Source organism: Tursiops truncatus, chromosome 20 (assembly GCF_011762595.2).
Source record: "Tursiops truncatus isolate mTurTru1 chromosome 20, mTurTru1.mat.Y, whole genome shotgun sequence".
NCBI classification, from domain to species: Eukaryota; Metazoa; Chordata; class Mammalia; order Artiodactyla; family Delphinidae; genus Tursiops; species Tursiops truncatus.
The window spans coordinates 9,962,531-9,979,021 of NC_047053.1; the positions used below are offsets into that span (position 1 = coordinate 9,962,531).

At 47.5% G+C, this 16,491-nt stretch overlaps 3 protein-coding genes across 8 annotated transcripts in view; 1 reads left to right on the forward strand and 2 right to left on the reverse strand.

The window, feature by feature from the left end:
* Positions 1 to 3,680, reverse strand: part of NUP88 (nucleoporin 88) — a 30,377-nt gene extending 26,697 nt beyond the window's left edge. For both annotated transcript variants that reach the window (XM_073797802.1, XM_004319042.4), the window contains exons 1-3: positions 3,545 to 3,680; positions 2,872 to 3,278; positions 114 to 283 (exon numbers count right to left, since the gene is read on the reverse strand). In XM_073797802.1, coding sequence (XP_073653903.1) covers positions 114 to 283; positions 2,872 to 3,278; positions 3,545 to 3,680 — 713 coding nt within the window. The remainder of the gene's footprint in view (positions 1 to 113; positions 284 to 2,871; positions 3,279 to 3,544) is intronic.
* A 27-nt stretch (positions 3,681 to 3,707) lies between these two features.
* Positions 3,708 to 10,849, forward strand: RPAIN (RPA interacting protein). Of its 5 annotated transcripts, none has more exons than XM_019926821.3 (7): positions 3,708 to 4,067; positions 5,649 to 5,819; positions 6,843 to 6,903; positions 8,902 to 9,013; positions 9,163 to 9,226; positions 10,246 to 10,410; positions 10,702 to 10,849. In XM_019926821.3, the coding sequence occupies exons 1-7, from the start codon at positions 3,708 to 3,710 to the stop codon at positions 10,729 to 10,731; spliced, it is 963 nt and encodes a 320-aa protein (XP_019782380.3). In that variant the 3' UTR covers positions 10,732 to 10,849. The 5 variants fall into 5 exon arrangements, 4 of the variants coding, with proteins under 4 accessions (XP_019782380.3, XP_004319087.4, XP_004319089.4 ...); XM_004319039.4 differs by having other exon boundaries at positions 10,246 to 10,386; XR_004523655.2 differs by lacking the exons at positions 10,246 to 10,410; positions 10,702 to 10,849 and having other exon boundaries at positions 8,902 to 9,067.
* Positions 10,850 to 10,908: 59 nt separating this feature from the next.
* C1QBP (complement C1q binding protein) lies at positions 10,909 to 15,861 on the reverse strand. Its single transcript, XM_004319038.4, has 6 exons — positions 15,529 to 15,861; positions 14,762 to 14,912; positions 12,997 to 13,090; positions 11,782 to 11,877; positions 11,414 to 11,536; positions 10,909 to 11,274 (listed from the first exon to the last, which is right to left on the reverse strand). Exons 1-6 carry the CDS (start codon positions 15,749 to 15,751, stop codon positions 11,125 to 11,127), a joined length of 837 nt encoding a protein of 278 aa, XP_004319086.1. The 5' UTR covers positions 15,752 to 15,861; the 3' UTR covers positions 10,909 to 11,124.
* Positions 15,862 to 16,491: the final 630 nt, after the last annotated feature.

Consider the following 16,491-nt stretch of genomic DNA (forward strand, 5'->3'; position numbering starts at 1 on the left):
TGATGTTTCAATAGTAGCAGAGTAAACATACCTTAAGAACCACTGGTCTTAAGCAATTTTTTGCATGTATTACAAAATTATACAGATAAACACTAAATGGAAATACAACTTACCTACAATTCACTGTTGATTTTCCACCTTCAAATTCAGAATTCTTCCCCCACCTCTTAGGTAATTCTAATATCATAAGTCCTTTTATTCCTGTAAGTGCTACATGATGTTGTGCTGGACTTAACAAGACTTGATAGATTTCAAACAGGGGTGGATTTATGCAAAGCAATCTCTGAAAATTAAAGCAAACTAGTCAAAATAGTTAATTTTAATGCAAATATATACGGCAGTTACTTGAAAGCACAGCACCACTTTAGTTTTCTATAACTGTAGTTTAATGAAACATTCTGGGTAAGTACTAGCACCTCAGCCATTACCTGATGAAATATTTTTTAACTATTTAGATTGGAATATTATATAAAATGCACCAGGTTTTCCTACTTTGACAAATACTACATATAATTCCCTTTTTACAATCAAACTCCAGACTACCACTTCAGCGTCAAATCTCCACCATTCCCCACCTGTACTTTATACTCCAATCAGATTAACTTGTATTTCTGGGAAATCATCATACTTTGTTATGTCTCTGTGTCTCTGTACAACTATTCTTCCTGCAATGCCCTCATTTTTCTTTTTTAGCTGGCTAAAACATTCTTGGAGACTCAGTTCCTACGCACTTTCGTCCCAAGAAAATATCCCTGACCTTCTGGCCAGGAACTAATGCATCTTTTCTGTACTCCTAGAGCACACCCTAGATAATTCTATAATAGTACTTATCACCCTGCATTCTAATTATCCTTTTACCTGCTCATCCCACACAACTATGAATTACTTGAGCTCTGTGTCTTTCCTCTCTGTATCTTTGGCATAGTTTATGGCATGCTGCTAACTAACTCTCAATATATGTTTTAATGACCAGACAAATGAAGAACTCATAAGTACTAGTAAATGATAATTACTGTTATAAATAGTACAATAAGATAGAGAATGGCTTCAAGAGCTTCTGCAACTAAAATACTGCTTTACCGAAGCAGATTTGACATTGAACAGTGATATTTTCAGGGGATTCTGTTAAGCTATTTGTCTCATATGCCCTCAAAAAAAAAAAAGTACTTCTATTTCTTCTCTCATGAGCGTCTCAATTCCCATTTTCTTTTCTTTCTATTTTCAGTAATAAACCATGAGATTACCAATGTATTGCTTATCCTTATGTATAGAGAATCACCCTAAATCAAAATTTTTAGACAAGACTGTTGAATATAATGTGATTTCAATTGTTCCTGATGTAAGTCTGAAGTTTCTTTGTTTTTGTTCTTAGCTGCCCTTTGCTGATTCTAATCAAACTGTTTTTTTCTCCAGTGGTTCTTCCCTTCTTTTCCCATCTTCTTCCTATTTGATTCTAATGATCTACCTCAAATCAGACCACCTTTCTCCTGTTATGCATACAATCTAATCTAATTACCTAGGTCACCTGTGATAATCACATAATTTACGTGGGCTTTTTTTGTTTGGTTTGTTTTTTTGTTTGATTTGGTTTGGTTTTTAAGGTTGCTATTCATGTTTTCATTTCACTGAAAGTTGCAATTCATGCTAAACTGCTTCCTTGTCTATCTCTGAGTTTTTGACATTTGGAGGACTGAAGGTCATTCAGACAGTTATCAATATGTACTGAGGATTTATATGTTCCAAGCACACTGAAGTATTGGGGATACAAAACTAAGTAAGGCGGACACAGCCCCTGCCTTGGTGCTTGCACTCCAGAAAAGAAGTCAGACAATAAATTAACAAGTATAAATAATTTAATCATGACTGTGCTAAATTCTGCCTAGCAATATAGGGTGCTATTGTCAATACTGTGTGCCGAGCATGTAACACTTACTCTTATAAGCTAAAATTTTACAGTCAGTAGTTTGTGGGCTTGTGACCTGTTTTCAAAACTGCAAAAACAATGCCAGCACCTTATTCAAATCATTTCTCATCAGCAAGAATCAAACAACGGCACACGACATATGTATGCCGTATGTTAGAATGGGGGCCAAGTTTTCTTATTTTGTAATCTTTAAAAGACGCGAATCGGCTTATTACAAATAAACGCTTCCATAAAGCAATGTTTAATCACAGAAGTCTGTAGTACTTTCTGATCACACCTACTTTCACATGCTGTTGGAGCATGCTGTTCTCAAGAAGCCAGCAAAAATCCCTTTCAACTCTGGAGATGGCCCAATTTTTTGAAAGAGCTAACAGGGGATTCCTCCTCCATGTCAGGCAAGAAGCTCGTTGCTTTCAAATCAACGACCCGACGTAATGCTCTCAACAACCCCAAGAGAAAGTTAGGACTGTCCCTATTATTTTATGAGCGTGACGTCATGACATCGGATTCTCGGGACCAACCTCCTAAAAAGAGCGAGTGCACCCACACTCTTAAGCCTCTTACCCCTGCTTTGTTTTTCTTCAGAGCACCTGCGCCACAGATGTTTTACTGTTACTCCCCGGTCTCTCCCTTCCTCCCAGACCCCGCGAATTTAAGCATCTGGAGCGCAGGCGTTCCTATAACAGTATCCGGCGCAGTGTCAGAGTCAACGAACATACGTGGAAGGAGTGAAATATAAGTAGGGAGAGTTCAAAAGGTTCTGCGGCCACGCTACAGCGAATGAAAATGACTTTTCCAGTCGCAGCTGGACGCCCCCCAAAAGGACATCTGCTCACCCTCGCATAGCGCCCCTCCCAGCAGACGAAAACCAGCCAGGATGGGAAGGGGACGTAAACGCTCCTTCAGATCCCAGCTGAGGGTCACTTTCCAGATCAGCCTGGCCGTACCTGGTACTGGGAGAGGGAGGACTCCTCACCGGCGCCGCTGGGGTCCCGAAGGCGCACGACTAAGAAGGAGCTGCCTTCTCCGTCCCATAAGAAGAGCTCTCCGCCGAGGCCCAAGACCAGGTTTCTCGTCAGCAAGTGCGGCGGCGAAGGCAAAGAAGCCGGCTTCTCGGCTGCGGCTGGGCTCTGGTTTTTCCGTCCTTCCCGGAGCCGCAAGAACACGGCATGGTCAGGGAGCCAGGCCTGCCACAGCTCACCGTCTCCCGCGGCTCCTTCGGCGGCCGCCATCTTGGCCCAACAGCTCTCGTCAGCCCAGTTGCTCAGCCCGCCGCTGAGGGCAGCCAATTCGCTTCCAGCCGTCCACTGCTTCGGCCAGTCATCGAGCAGGGAGCCCGGAAGCCCGAGCAGGGCTAGGGGAGGGGCGGGGCGAAGGTGAGGCCAGCCCATCAGGTAGCGTCATTGCCAAAGCAAAGCCAATCACCAGTCAAGCCTATTCTGAAGCCAAAGGGGGCGGGACGAGAAGTTCAACATGCCAGTGCCTGCTTAGAGAAAGCTTTGGGGTTGCGGGAAGTCTAGTAGCTGGGGGTAAAGCGCCTGAGACCCGTGTATCAGATTGCTTATAGGACACCTCCACCTGGATAAACCTAAACATCTAAAACCTTCCCTCAAGACTTACCTCCCTCAATCCAGGTTGGGCAGACCTCACAAATGTCACTTCTTTTTGTTTGTTTTTTGCGGTACGCGGGCCTCTCACTGTTGTGGCCTCTCCTGTTGTGGAGCACAGGCTCCGAACGCGCAGGCTCAGCGGCCATGGCTCACGGGCCCAGCCGCTCCGCGGCATGTGGGATCCTCCCAGACCGGGGCACGAACCCGTGTCCCCTGCATCGGCAGGCGGACTCTCAACCACTGCGCCACCAGGGAAGCCCATAAATGGCACTTCTTTAGTCACCCATTCTGGGATTGTCCAAGCCTGTCTCCGAGTGGGGCCGGCCGGAAGTACAACGCTTCCCAGAATTCCCTACGATCTGGTGCGACCAGCACCCAGGAACTACAACTCCCAGGATTCTGCACGCGCCCCGGGGGCGGGGCCTTCTGGCGGCGACTCCCGCGAAAAGGAGATGGCAGAGGGGTCAGGGTCTCGGCATCGCTCGCTGTATAAACTGGTGGGCTCGCCGCCTTGGAAAGAGGCTTTCAGGCAGGTGAGTGTGGGGTTTCGAAAGCCTTGGCCGGGCTGTCGTCACTCCCCTAGTCCGTCCCGGCAACCGCTCTCCTCCGTGCTTTTCTCTCAGCCCCGCCGGGTGAAGCAGGTGTCCGTGGAGGTGGACCTGGAACCCGAGCCTCTCGCCTGTAGGTCCGGGCCTCGGCCACCGCCCGGCCACTTCCTGGAGTTTCTGTTCCTCTGGGTGTGGCATTGCCCGGGCCGGGCCGGGCCCAGGAAGCTTTCCTTTTGGACTCGGGTTTGCTTTCCGTGTGATGTGTGATCGCGACCGCACCGCTACATCTCTACGGTGGCACCACCATCACCCGCTGATGTCGGGTTGGTGGACACCAGAGAGGCACCTTGTACACTCACCGCAAGCGAGAGAGACGTTATGTCTATTCCACAGAGGAATAGAATAATTAGACATTATTTCTAATCCCGGAAATTATTTCTCTTCCTATTCCAAACTATTTCTGCTGAGCCTCCGTCACTAAGTCTTAGCAGGGTTGTAGCCTACGGTCAGTTCTGACCTATCCTGAGCTCAGTCTGGTTCCTGTAAGTACTATAGCCTGTCTTTCTAGTAATCTCTTAAGTAGTGGATATATCCCAGGAAAATAATCTGATGCTAGAAATGACTGTCGACAGCACGATTTCTCAATCCTGGTTCTTGACATTTTGAAGACGATAGTTCTTTGTTGTGGGGTGCTGTTCTAGGATTGCAGAATGTTTAGCAGCCTCCCTGGCCCCTACTTACTAGATGTCAATAATCCTACAGCTAGAGCTGTGACAACCAAAAATGTCTCCAGTCATTGCCACATGTCCCCTAGGGGACAAGATTGCCTGAAGTTGAGAAACATCGTACAGGATGGCGGCTACCAGCATCATATCGAGAGTAGCAAGAATTAGGAAGCGGGACTTCCTGGTGGCGCAGTGGTTAAGAATCTGCCTGCCACTGCAGGGGACATGGGTTCAAGCCCTGGTCCTGGAAGATCCCACATGCCACAGAGCAGCTAAGCCCGTGGACCACAACTACTGAGCAGACGTGCCACAACTACTGAAGCCCATGTGCCTAGAGCCCATGCTCTGCAACAAGAGAAGCCACCACAATGGGAAGCCCATGCACCGCAACGAAGAGTAGCCTCCGCTCACCACAACTAGAGAAAGCCAGTGTGCAGCAATGAAGACCCAATGCAGCCAAAAATAAATAAATTAAATAAATAAATTTATTTAAAAACAAAACACAAAAAAAAGAATTAGGAAGCAAACTAAGTGTCCTGTTAGCACAGTGGATGCTGCGCTATTATCAGCCAACCATTAAGCAAGCTAGCATTAAAGATAGACTATGAAATATGTCAATCTGGAAATACGTGACCCAAGCATTGTAATTTCACCCATCTACACGTGGATAAGGGCTGGAGAGGAAGGTGCCAAAATGACAATAGTTGGGATTAGAGTTGAAATTCTGTGTCTATAAAATTCCTTTAATGTTTTAACAACTAATCTAAGAGGTGTTTTTTGTTTGTTTGTTTTTGACGGAATTGCCTTTTCTGCCCCCTCACCTCTTTCTCCTTCTTCCAAGGGATGCCTGGAGAGAATGAGAAACAGCCGGGACAGGCTCCTAAACAAATATCGCCAGGCTGGAGGCAATATGTCAGGAGGAGCTCAGAACACCTTTCTAGTGCAGGAGGTGATGGAAGAAGAGTGGAATGCTTTGCAGTCGGCGGAGAGCCGGCCAGAGGCCTTGGCTCAGGTCAGGCTGGGATATGTGTTTTTAGCACCAAGGATGCCAGTGTCCTCTCTCTGCCTATTTCCCCAAGTCCTCTAAACCCATCCACCCTCCAGCCCCCGATCAGGATTCTAACGGCCTTTCACCCAGGTTCTTCTACCTTTAACGTTAGACTCTTCTAGATTAATTAATGGTTCATAAATACCGGGCTGTCGACCTGCTGCATCATTGCATCATAATCACTTCTGAAACTGAAAAGAAAGAAATTTCACTCATTGGCTGCCCCCCTGGAGCTTTTGATTCAGTAGGCCTGAGCCAGGAATCTCCCTTTTTAAAAAGGTCTCCAGGAACTTTCTTGTTCTAATCTCAGGCAGGGTTAGGAACTGGGTGTGGAAAGGAGACCATTTACCATGTATCAGGAAGAGCACTGGATTGGAAGTCAGTAGTTCTGGAATTCTGATCCTGGTTTTGCTGCTGACTCTTAACTCTGCCTCTTTGAGCTTCGGTTTTCCCATTTGTAAGATGAAGAAGATAATGTTGTCGGTGTTGTGAGGACAGTATAAGAAACGTGTGGGAAACTGCTTTGAGAACATCAAGGCTCTCTGTAATAAAGGGGCGTTCTTTGGTGCCTTCTACGCGTCCTACATTGTGCCAAATGTCTGAGTTACATAATCACAATGAGTGCGCACAATAACCCTCTCAGGTGGGTTTTATTCCCACTTTACAGAGGCCTGAAATGAGGTTGACAGAGGTTAGGAAGTTTCTAATGGTCACAGAGCTTTAGCAGAGCCATATACTTAGCTGCTACCCTATACTGTCTCCCCCAAATGTGGTACCATTATTTTGTCACTGGCTGGTTTAATCATCTGTTGATGCCCTTCTCAGCATGGCCACATTACCGCATTGTCGGCACATTCTACAGAAGGACTGGGTTGATTTCCTCAGTTAAATCTGTGTTCTTCAAGCCAGCCTCCAAGTGTGAATCATTGTGGGTCTTGCCAGCTGATCATAACTTCAAACCTCTGCTGACCCTACTTTCTCTTGCAGTTGGAGGAGCCGCTGGACCTGGCCGTGCTGGAGGAAATCCAACAGGAGCTGATTGATCAAGGTGAAGTCTAAGAATAGTTCTTCCTGCCTATATCTCTAGCTGCTCTAATGCTGATGCATTTTTCTGAACAGAATGTTTTTAACTCATTATTTCCATCTTCAGTCGAGTGTCTAGAAGTCTCTGTTTTTCCTCTAAGGTCTTGGCTGTCTGTCTTCCCAATAATAATAGTCATTGTTTCCAGGCCTTGTGCTCAGACCTCTCCTTCCATGCTATGGTTCTCTCCTTATGATGCCCCTACCAGGTAGCGTGAGACAGAAGAGAGTGGTGTCTAACACAGGTTGCACAGCTGGTGGTGGAGTTGGGAAGTAAAGTCAGTGTTGTGAATCCAGTTCCCGTGTCTATTCTATGCGACAGTACCTCTCTGTTAATAGATTGGTAGTAATCCTGTCACCTTACAGGATAGTGCATGATCAGATCTCTTGCGCTACCTAATTTAAGTACCTTCTCTTGTATCTTTTCTTTACTGACTCCCCAGGGTCTTGTGAGCGTCCCCTTCCTGCGGAATCATAGCACCACAGAGTGCATAAGTTAGCACCTTATATAATTAAGTCATTTATCTCACATAGCCCTATCTTGATTAGGCTTAGTTTTTATCATCTGTTAGAGATAACAGACTTGACTCTGTAAAACTACAAAACTATTTGTAGGCTTAAATAATATGTGTAGACTTCGAGCAGTGCCTGGCATATAGGAAGTTTTCAATACACAATAGCTATTATCTTGAGGACGCAAGAGCATGAACTCTTGGCCTAGACTGCTAAGATTCACTTCTCAGCTTTACCACTTTAACTTGTGTGGCGCCGGGCAAAGCACTTAATCTCCCTGTGCCTGTTTCTTCATCTTTAAAATAAGGAAGTAGTAGTGAAGAAGTTAATATATATAAAGAACTTAAAACAGCATTTGACACATAGTGCTATGCAAACGTTAGTTATTAATGATTGGTGTGTTGACTCCAGTTAGACTGTATATTCCTTGATTTTAATTCTTTTTTCTTTTTGATTGATTTTCTCTTTACCCTCGCCTGCAAAACCTATCTTAGTGGTGAAACACAGGACTCACTAAATATTTCTCTTGGGGTATATTTAATTTAAAAACCTGCAGTGATAAGAATTTGCTGTGTTCCGCCACACTCAGTCCTAAGGAACCCTCTAGAATAGAGGTTGGCAAGCTTTCTGTGAGGGGCCAGATAGTAAACATTCAGGCTATTGCAGCCACTTAGTTCTGCTGTTGTAGTGTGAAAACAGCTATAGCCCACACATAAACCAAATGAGCGTGGCTGTTCCATTACAACTTTACTTAAAAAAATGGAAGGTGGGGGACGTCCCTGGCGGTCCAGTGGTTAAGACGCCACACTTCCACTGCAGGGGCACGGGTTCAATCCCTGGTCGGGAAACTAAGATCCTGCATGCCCTGTGACATGGCCAAAAATGTTTTAAAAATTAAAAACGTTAGGTGGGCTGGAATGGCCTGTGGGCTGTGGTTTGCTGACCCCTGCTCCGAAGCCTAGATGGTGAGCTCATCAAGAGCAGGGACCAGCCTTCTTCATCTTTGTACCCCAGGCCTACTAAGTACTAGGGCTTGTTGCATGTTTGCTACACACGTTCTGAACAACACAGAGCCTGAGTCTGTGGACACTGGCGAACATCTCACCTTAGACTCAGCCAGGTGGGCCTGGCGTCCGAAGCCGTCAGCGTCCGCGTTCTCCAGCCGCCCCTGGGACCCTGCCACTCTTCCATCTCTGCCCCTGTGGCCTCTGGAGATGGGTGTGAAAGTTGTCTCTTTGTCTCTTAGCCTCATCACTTCACAAGGAGAGGACAGACAGGAGGGGAAAGATCCAACAAGATGAAGCCTGAGCAGTAAATATCTAGTGATTGGTAGTGTGATTTTGCCCGCATTTTTCTCGTGTGGATGGTGCCTTTGAAAGTGAAGCTTAGCACTCAGGACAGGGCGACCCAGGTGACGTGCGGTGAAACACGCCAGCTGTCCTTTGCCTTGCAGAACAGTCCATCATCAGTGAGTACGAGAAGAGCTTGCAGTTTGATGAAAAGTGTCTCAGCGTCATGCTGGCTGAGTGGGAAGCAAACTCCCTCATCTGTCCTGTGTGTACAAAGTAAGAGTTTTCACAACCTTTTCAGCATTATTTGTTCCCACCCCACACTCCAAGGTGAGTGGAATTTCCCCCCAAATCTATTATATGGGAAGGTTGGGGGATCCAGGTCTGCTGGCCGTAATGCTCTGGGATCCCAATTCTGCTTCCAGGTACAATCTGAGAATAGCAAGCGGTGTGGTCATGTGTCAGTGTGGCCTGTACATCCCATCTCATGTGAGTGTTCCTCACACAGATCGTGTCACCTCTGCACACACCTCTTCCCAACTTCATGTTCAGTTCACACTGGTAGCTTGCAGTCATCCATGGTGAGAATACAGACAGCATATCTGTGAGGTACTTATTAATGTACCACTGCTTAAGAGCTTTATAGAAAGCCCAGTTTAGAACTGGAAACACTTGTATCTGATTTACATAAAAATTTTCCATATATGAAGACACAGCTGTATGTCAGTGGTCTTAAAATATAGGACCCCTCTTATCTGACATGATGTGGCTAAAAGTCTGCCAGTTCGTTGAAGGTAAGTTATACAAATGAAACATTTTATAGGAAGTTTTAAACTTACACTTATTTGCCAGTCCTTGAGCGAGGCTCTGCTGATTGGAGAGCTGAGGGTTTTTTTTGTTTTTTATAAACTGCTCTTAAAGCGCATAGTCTAGCATTTCCTGTTTTGTTTCTGTAAGTGCATCAAGAAGCTGAGTGCACTTCAGGATTTTTCCTCCCCATCTTTTACCTAATTCAACACCTTTTTTTTTTAGGGACTCATCTTTTTGACTGTTCCTTCAATATTCCACTTATCACAAAAACATAACTTTGTTTCATTCTCTTATTTCATTGGTTTACATAGTAGATAATTAAGTCAGTCAGTTACAATAGCAAGTTCAGTTAGCACAGAGGTAGGACCAAGCAGCACTGGCTCTTGGTTAAGGATACACTTGGCTGGTAGAGGCAGAAACACAGGGAGGCTGGGAAGCCTCCCAGCCCTGGGCGTTCCTGGTGCGGTGAGCATGAGTGTTCAGGGCAGGAGTGGAGAGCGCTGGTCCATCTGGAGAGGCGGTCAGATGGACGTTATTTAAGAGATCCTCTCAGCATGATCGTGAGCGTTTCTAAAGGTCCGAGGAATCAGGCCATCACAGCAAGCCAGTTACAGGATGGTGTGAGGAATCGGGATTTTCAGCCTGTTGACTATGAGACGACTGAGGTTAGCTTGTAGTTTAACTTTTCTGTTTTTCAGTCTCCAGAGGTGACAGAGCAAAAGTTTCGCGCCTGTTTAGAAGACAGCGTGAATGAGCACAGTGCATGTTGTCCCCACACGCCGGCATTTTCCGTCACTGAAGGAACAGAGGAAAAGCCCAGTCTTCTCATGAGCTGTCTGGTACGCCTCCCACAGGACCCAGTGGTAAAAGCGGGTCGGTGGTTGGTTTTATTCCCACCCTGGTAGAAATAGCTTACAAAGAGGTAAATGTTTAAAAATGCAGTTTATTCTCTGAGGAACTTTACTTGCATAGAAAAGTGAAGTCACTTCAGTTAAAAAGGCCAGTCATTCCCCGAAAGGGGAGGGACAGAGGCAGCCCAGCTTGTGGAAGGAGCAGCATAAATGTCATTACTGGTTGCAACTTTTAACCACATATTGAGATTGCTTTTGTAACTGGAATATAATTTAAGCTAACTTTTTTCTATTTAAATTCAGGCTTGTGATACTTGGGCTGTGATCCTCTAGAGCCAACCCTGATGCACACGATCTACTGGGTTGGAAACAAGTTCTGTCTTGAGAAGAGGCCTTGTAAATACAAATCTTTCATTTATAACTTATTTTGTATTAAAACGTTTCAAAGTTTTCTCTGCTTTGTGTTTCGTAATGCAGGTTGAAAGGGAAGGAGTAGAAATAGAAAAGACCAACACCTTGGAGATTTTATTGTCCATCATTTTGTTATACAAAAATCTAGAAATAACAGGTTTGTAGAGAATAAATGGTAAATCAGTGGCAACAGAAATAAGTTAATATTGAATTACTTTCCATGATATCGGGATGAAAACCATTTCAAAGCACGTGGGTCTGGCTTCACTGGCCAACGCCTGCCGTAAAATTAAGGTGTTTGGCAGCTCGTCTTCTCTATTGGCTTTTGACAAAACCTTTGAGGTCTTCGAGAAACGTAATGTACTCCTGGTGCTCCAAGGCTGTGCTGAGCTCTACCAACTCATCAGCGAAAGTGTTGTCCACCCCTCGGTCCGCAAGGAAATCCATTAGGTGGTCGTATAAGCCCTAAAAGGAGAAACATTGGTTAAAAAAAAAAAATAGAAGGCGGCACCCGAGACACTTATTAAGATGCTTCTTTGTGTGGCCTTGGACTAGACCCTCCCCTGCAAGGCCCAAGGGCACCATCACCTTATCGAGCACTCACCCAGTCCAGGGAATCTGTGCTGAGCGTGTAATTCGTGTCCTTCCAGTCAGAATCGCCAGTGGACTGAAAGCTCACTTCCTTGATGGAGAAAATGTCACTCTGGTCCTCCTCTTCTTGTCCAATCTGACAAGAGACAATATTTGGGGAAAACTGAAAGGTTTCCTAGGACAAGCCAGACTCGTGCAAAGAATAGGGACTATTTATAGCTTGAAACTCAGATTTTAACCTTGCTCCCTCACCACCCCCACCCCAGTCTTCCCAGTTTTGCTGGTCTAAGCTAGAAAATGTTAGTATCAGCTAAATGGGACCAGGAAGGTCCCCGGAGGCCCTCCCTGTCCCCAGGGCTGCCAGCACTCCACTCTACATACCTCATCTTCTGGAAAGTGACAGTCCAGCACAAGGGCCTTGTTGCTACCATCCTTTACAACTTCAACCACAAAATTGGGAGTGGACGTCAATTCAGGCTGGGGAAACAAGAACGAGTCAGTAAATGTCTCTGTTGGCAGGGGTCTGGACCGAAGGTCTCAGTTCAGGGGGTCTGATGGCCACTGCTACGCTATGGTGTTCCCAAATAAGGAGCCTAGGATCTTTTAACACAGAGTATTAAAGCCATGTACCAGCTTGTTCAGACAGACTGGGCTCAACCCACCCTGTGGATCCTTTCTGGAGTCGTAGACTATGTTTTGGATGGCAGAGTATCATATATTTAGTACAGCATTTCACTTCTATTAGCCACGCTACTTGTTTAAAGAACATACAGGGTTACATATTAGAACCTAATACGTACTAGGTTCTAACCTAATTCTACAAGGTTAGAATCAGGAACTCTGAACTCCAGCCCCAGCGAGAGTGGCCTTTTTCTACATCCATACACTACAATGCTGGCCTAAAGCTCCAAAATCCCTTCCCAGCTGCTTCGGGATCTGCCTCTATTACAGCCCAGGACCGGAGGCTGGTGCCTCTGCCTAAAGCACAGCAACCCCCCCTTTGAGGGTGAGCCAGCCAGTGTGTGTGTTGGGGGCGGGGTGGTCCTAGTGCTGGGCCAGCGCTCCAGGGAGCTGAGCTGGGTCGTGAGACAATACCATGCCAACCCAGCCAGAAAGCCTGGGGACCCTGTGGCCCTCACACTGGCTGGTTTCTAGGCTGGGCACACTGCTTCCTAAAATGTCTGAAGACTGAGCACCATCCAGGTCCAAGCAAGAAGGGCAGCACCTTAAGGCGAAGTCTCTGACGCCCCTGCCTGGGACGTGTGAGAGCACTCCTCACTTGGAAACACTCCAAATGATAATTTCCCTCCTGATCATGGGAAGGGTTAAGACAGTTTCAATTCCTCTCTATTAAGTGAACACAGGGCAAATTATAAAGCCTAAGCCTAAAGGTAACAATTTACTTCGCCCCGGGAAAGAAAAGGGGCCACAGTTCTGGTGCTCTACAAGAAAAGGCCCAAGGATGGCTGTCCTTTGCCTTCTCTCCTAGTGCTAAGAGAATTTAAACAAAACAAAAACCAATGCTCCTTCTGCAGGCCCCCAGAACAGCCCGTGGGAAGGCGGCGGCACAGGCTGGTCACAGTGTTACAGACTTGCCTCCTGTTCTTCAACCTTCTGCCCTTCAGAGGGCCCCTCCTCCCCATCATATGCGGGTGGGATGCTGTTGTTAATGTTGAAAGTGACGGTGACCCTAGAAAGGCAAGAGAAAACACAACAGAGGATGTCAGGGGTAGATACTGAGGCTTGCTAGTTAAAAATGCTGCTGAAACAATGCACCTCTGATCTGCAGAACTTCCAAAATGGGTGCCTGCATCCCACCCACAGATAGATTCAGCAGGTCTGAGGTGGGCCTACTATGTGTTGGCTGCTGGAAGTCAATTAGGCACTTGTTCCTCAGCCAAATACAGTCATGTGGGGGCTCCTGTCACCAGGCCGGCATCCAGGGCTCACTGCCAACCTGTGTCCACTGGCCACCTCCTGGCCACAGCCAACTGACACTGCCACCCTCGTCTTTCCAGGGCACCTTCCAGTGCTGAGCAGCTGAGGAGCTGGAGGCAGGGGGCAGAAGCCTCCTTTAAACGCTTTTCTCCATTAGAAGAAAATCTGCCCGAGAGGAAGGGAAAAAGGAGCGCTGGAGGGCTGTGGCATCAGCTGAGGATGGAGAGCAGCCCCGGCCCCATGGAGGGGGGCCTCACAAAGAGCAACACTTGCTGGGGAGCTCCCTGGTGGTCCGGTGGTTAGGACTCAGCGCTTTCCCTGCCGTGGCCTGGGTTCAATCCCTGGATGGGGAACTAGGATCCTGCAAGACACAGGGCACCGCCAAAAAAATAAAAGAACATGCTGCAGGACAGGCTCATTCCTCAGAGCAGTTGTGGGAAGTTTTATAATCACAAAGCAGGCCACAAACACCAACTAATGACGATCTTCAGTTGCAAGAACCTTCACCTGACGTATCACATTCCAAAATTTGAATCTAAAGTTGAGAGATCTGGAACGAGCACTGCTGGGTTGCAGACAACAGTGCACTGTAGCCACTCCCCTCTGGAGCTGTGCTAACTGGCTGCCTTGCCGGTTTGAGGTTTGAGGTTCAGCCACAAAATCTGTCTAATCTGCAACAGTGTGGACCAAGCTGACGCCTGGGCACAGAAATGCAGTTATGTTCATTAGAACATTACTTATAATGGCCCCAAACTGCCTATGACTTATCCCAGGAAAGTGGTTTAGGTCACGTTACAGAATACATGATTGACCTGTGAAGGGAAAAACACTACACCACCAAAACAAAACAAAAAACCCAGAACGCTACTTCACAGCATATACAAAAATTCACTCAAAGTAGATCACAAACAGCTTACGCAGGTCAAAGTCTTCCCATCTTTCTCATGGTGACCCTTACTACACGGCAACCCCACCCTTATCTTGCTTTCTCAACTATAAACAGAGTAGGAGCTTTGTTTTCCTCAGCCAGAGCCTGTAGTATAGTAAGTCAGTGTTGCAAATCTGAGATTCTGTCGGTGCTGTCAGAACTTCTGAATTTGCGTGCATAGATTTAGGCAAGGCATAGCCTCCCTCACCAGCAAGGGTTTAGCGACTGACGCCTCTACTGGTCCAGTAGGCTCCCAGCGACTTGGCTTCGGTGCTACTTGCTTACCATCTCCGTATTAACTACCACAGCACGTAAGTGTGCAGTGAATGAACGACCTGGAGCTTACGAAATTATCCAAATGAATCCTACAATCTCTCGGAAACCACATGTCTGTTAAGTACCTACCTTAACTAAAGGCTGTTGTGGATAAGTCAGGGCAGGTCCTGCAGGGTCATGGATTTGGTTCCCTGGAGTCCATAGGCCCCTGGTACTTACCTTTCTCCAGCAACTTTCTGCACTAATTTGGCTTCTGTCCCATTCACTTCCAGCGCCCAACCTCCAGACATCTTGGGAAGAGACTTATACTTCTGTATCTTCTTTTCCTCCTTAATCTCATCATTGAGGAATTCAACAAAAGCTTTGTCCCCTACAATGGAAATAAGTTACAGAAAGAGCCAATCAGTCTAAAACGGAAAATGACCCAGGTTACTACAACCAGAGACCTGTATTTGGGCTGTTTCTAATACTTCTGCTATTAACGGTGGCTCTGGGAACTTAACCCAACTCATAACCATTAAGCCTCAGTTTCCTCATCTGTAAAAATGCCGTAAGCTATCAGTGGGAAGCTGAGCTCGCATTCTGGTAAAGTGATTCCCAACAATGAACTCCTTACCACGTTTCAAAATAAAGTAAGAAAAATTCGCCATTACCCTCTTTCACTTGCCAACAGACAACACCACACTACTCCCAACCGCGACCTTGGGCTTTCGCAAAGTTCCATTTTCGAGAGACTGAGAATAGAGTCGGCCTCCAGGGCTTCTTTACAGCATCTCTCCCCGCAGAGTAAAACAGAGGTGGGGGAAGACGGGAAACGCGATCACGCGTGGGTTTAACCCGCTGGTCACCGATCAGTGGGAGAATGTTCTGGACTTCAGGGGCGGTTCCGGGCTGTCCACGCGTGGTCTACACCTCCTCGTCCCGGATTCCCCACCCCACCCAGGCCCTGGCCCCTCACGCCCTCGGCCCACGTGCACGAGTCTTACCTTCGGTGTGCAGTCCGCCGCAGCCGCAGCCGCAGCCGCAGGGCCCCCAAGGCCGCAGGAGACCGGGCAACTGCACCGACCCCGCGCGCACGCTCAGCAGCCCAAAGGGCCGGGCGCACGGCCTAGACGCAGGCTGCAGCAGCGGCAGGGAGGGCGCGGCGGCGCGGATGCCAGCGACAGCGGTGCCCAGGACGCGGGGCACGCAGCGCAGCAGCGGCAGCATTTCTGCAGCGGAGGCAGAGACGGCGGCGGACACGTGCGGCTACGAAAGACGACTCTCGGCAAGAGCGACGACTCTTCGCCACTGCGCCCTCTAGATCTAGGGCCGCCGCCGGAAGTCCCGCCCCCTCCCCGGGAAGTGCTTCCGCGCCGCCGCTTTGCAGACCGAAGGCACAGCGGGCGGGAATGCGCCCTCTGCTGGTGGCCTCCGGTGTGGCCTCCCGGGGAGGCCTGGAATCCGATTCCTGAACTTCTTTAGCTGAGTCGGCTTGAGTCTGGCGTCCCAGGCTTGCTGTTTAATTGGCCAAAATCCGTTCTCTCCAGTGGCTGCTTACACTCTCCAAATTTCCATCTCCTGTTCTCAAGCACGGCCAGGCTTTCTATGACTTCGTGGAATGCACTCTTGCCACCGCCAACTCCCAAAGACCAGCCTCCGGGATCACCTCCCATAAGAGGCCTTCCTGGAACTTCCTCCTCTCTTCCCTGAAAAACAGACTCATGCCTGTGCGACCCGGTCCCTGTGCTTCATTCTTTTCTCAGCAGAAACCTCCTGGCACTGCTGGCTTACCTGGCAGCTGACCCTCACCCCCACCAGACCCGGAGCTCCTAAAGGCAAGAGCCCTGGTTAATTCCTGCAACCCTCCAACCTTACACCCAGGTTCTGATGGGATATTATTTTTCTGGGAGCAAGAAGCCACAGCTTACATTAAATTTAGGTTAAGAACTAATGTTCCTACCTTACCA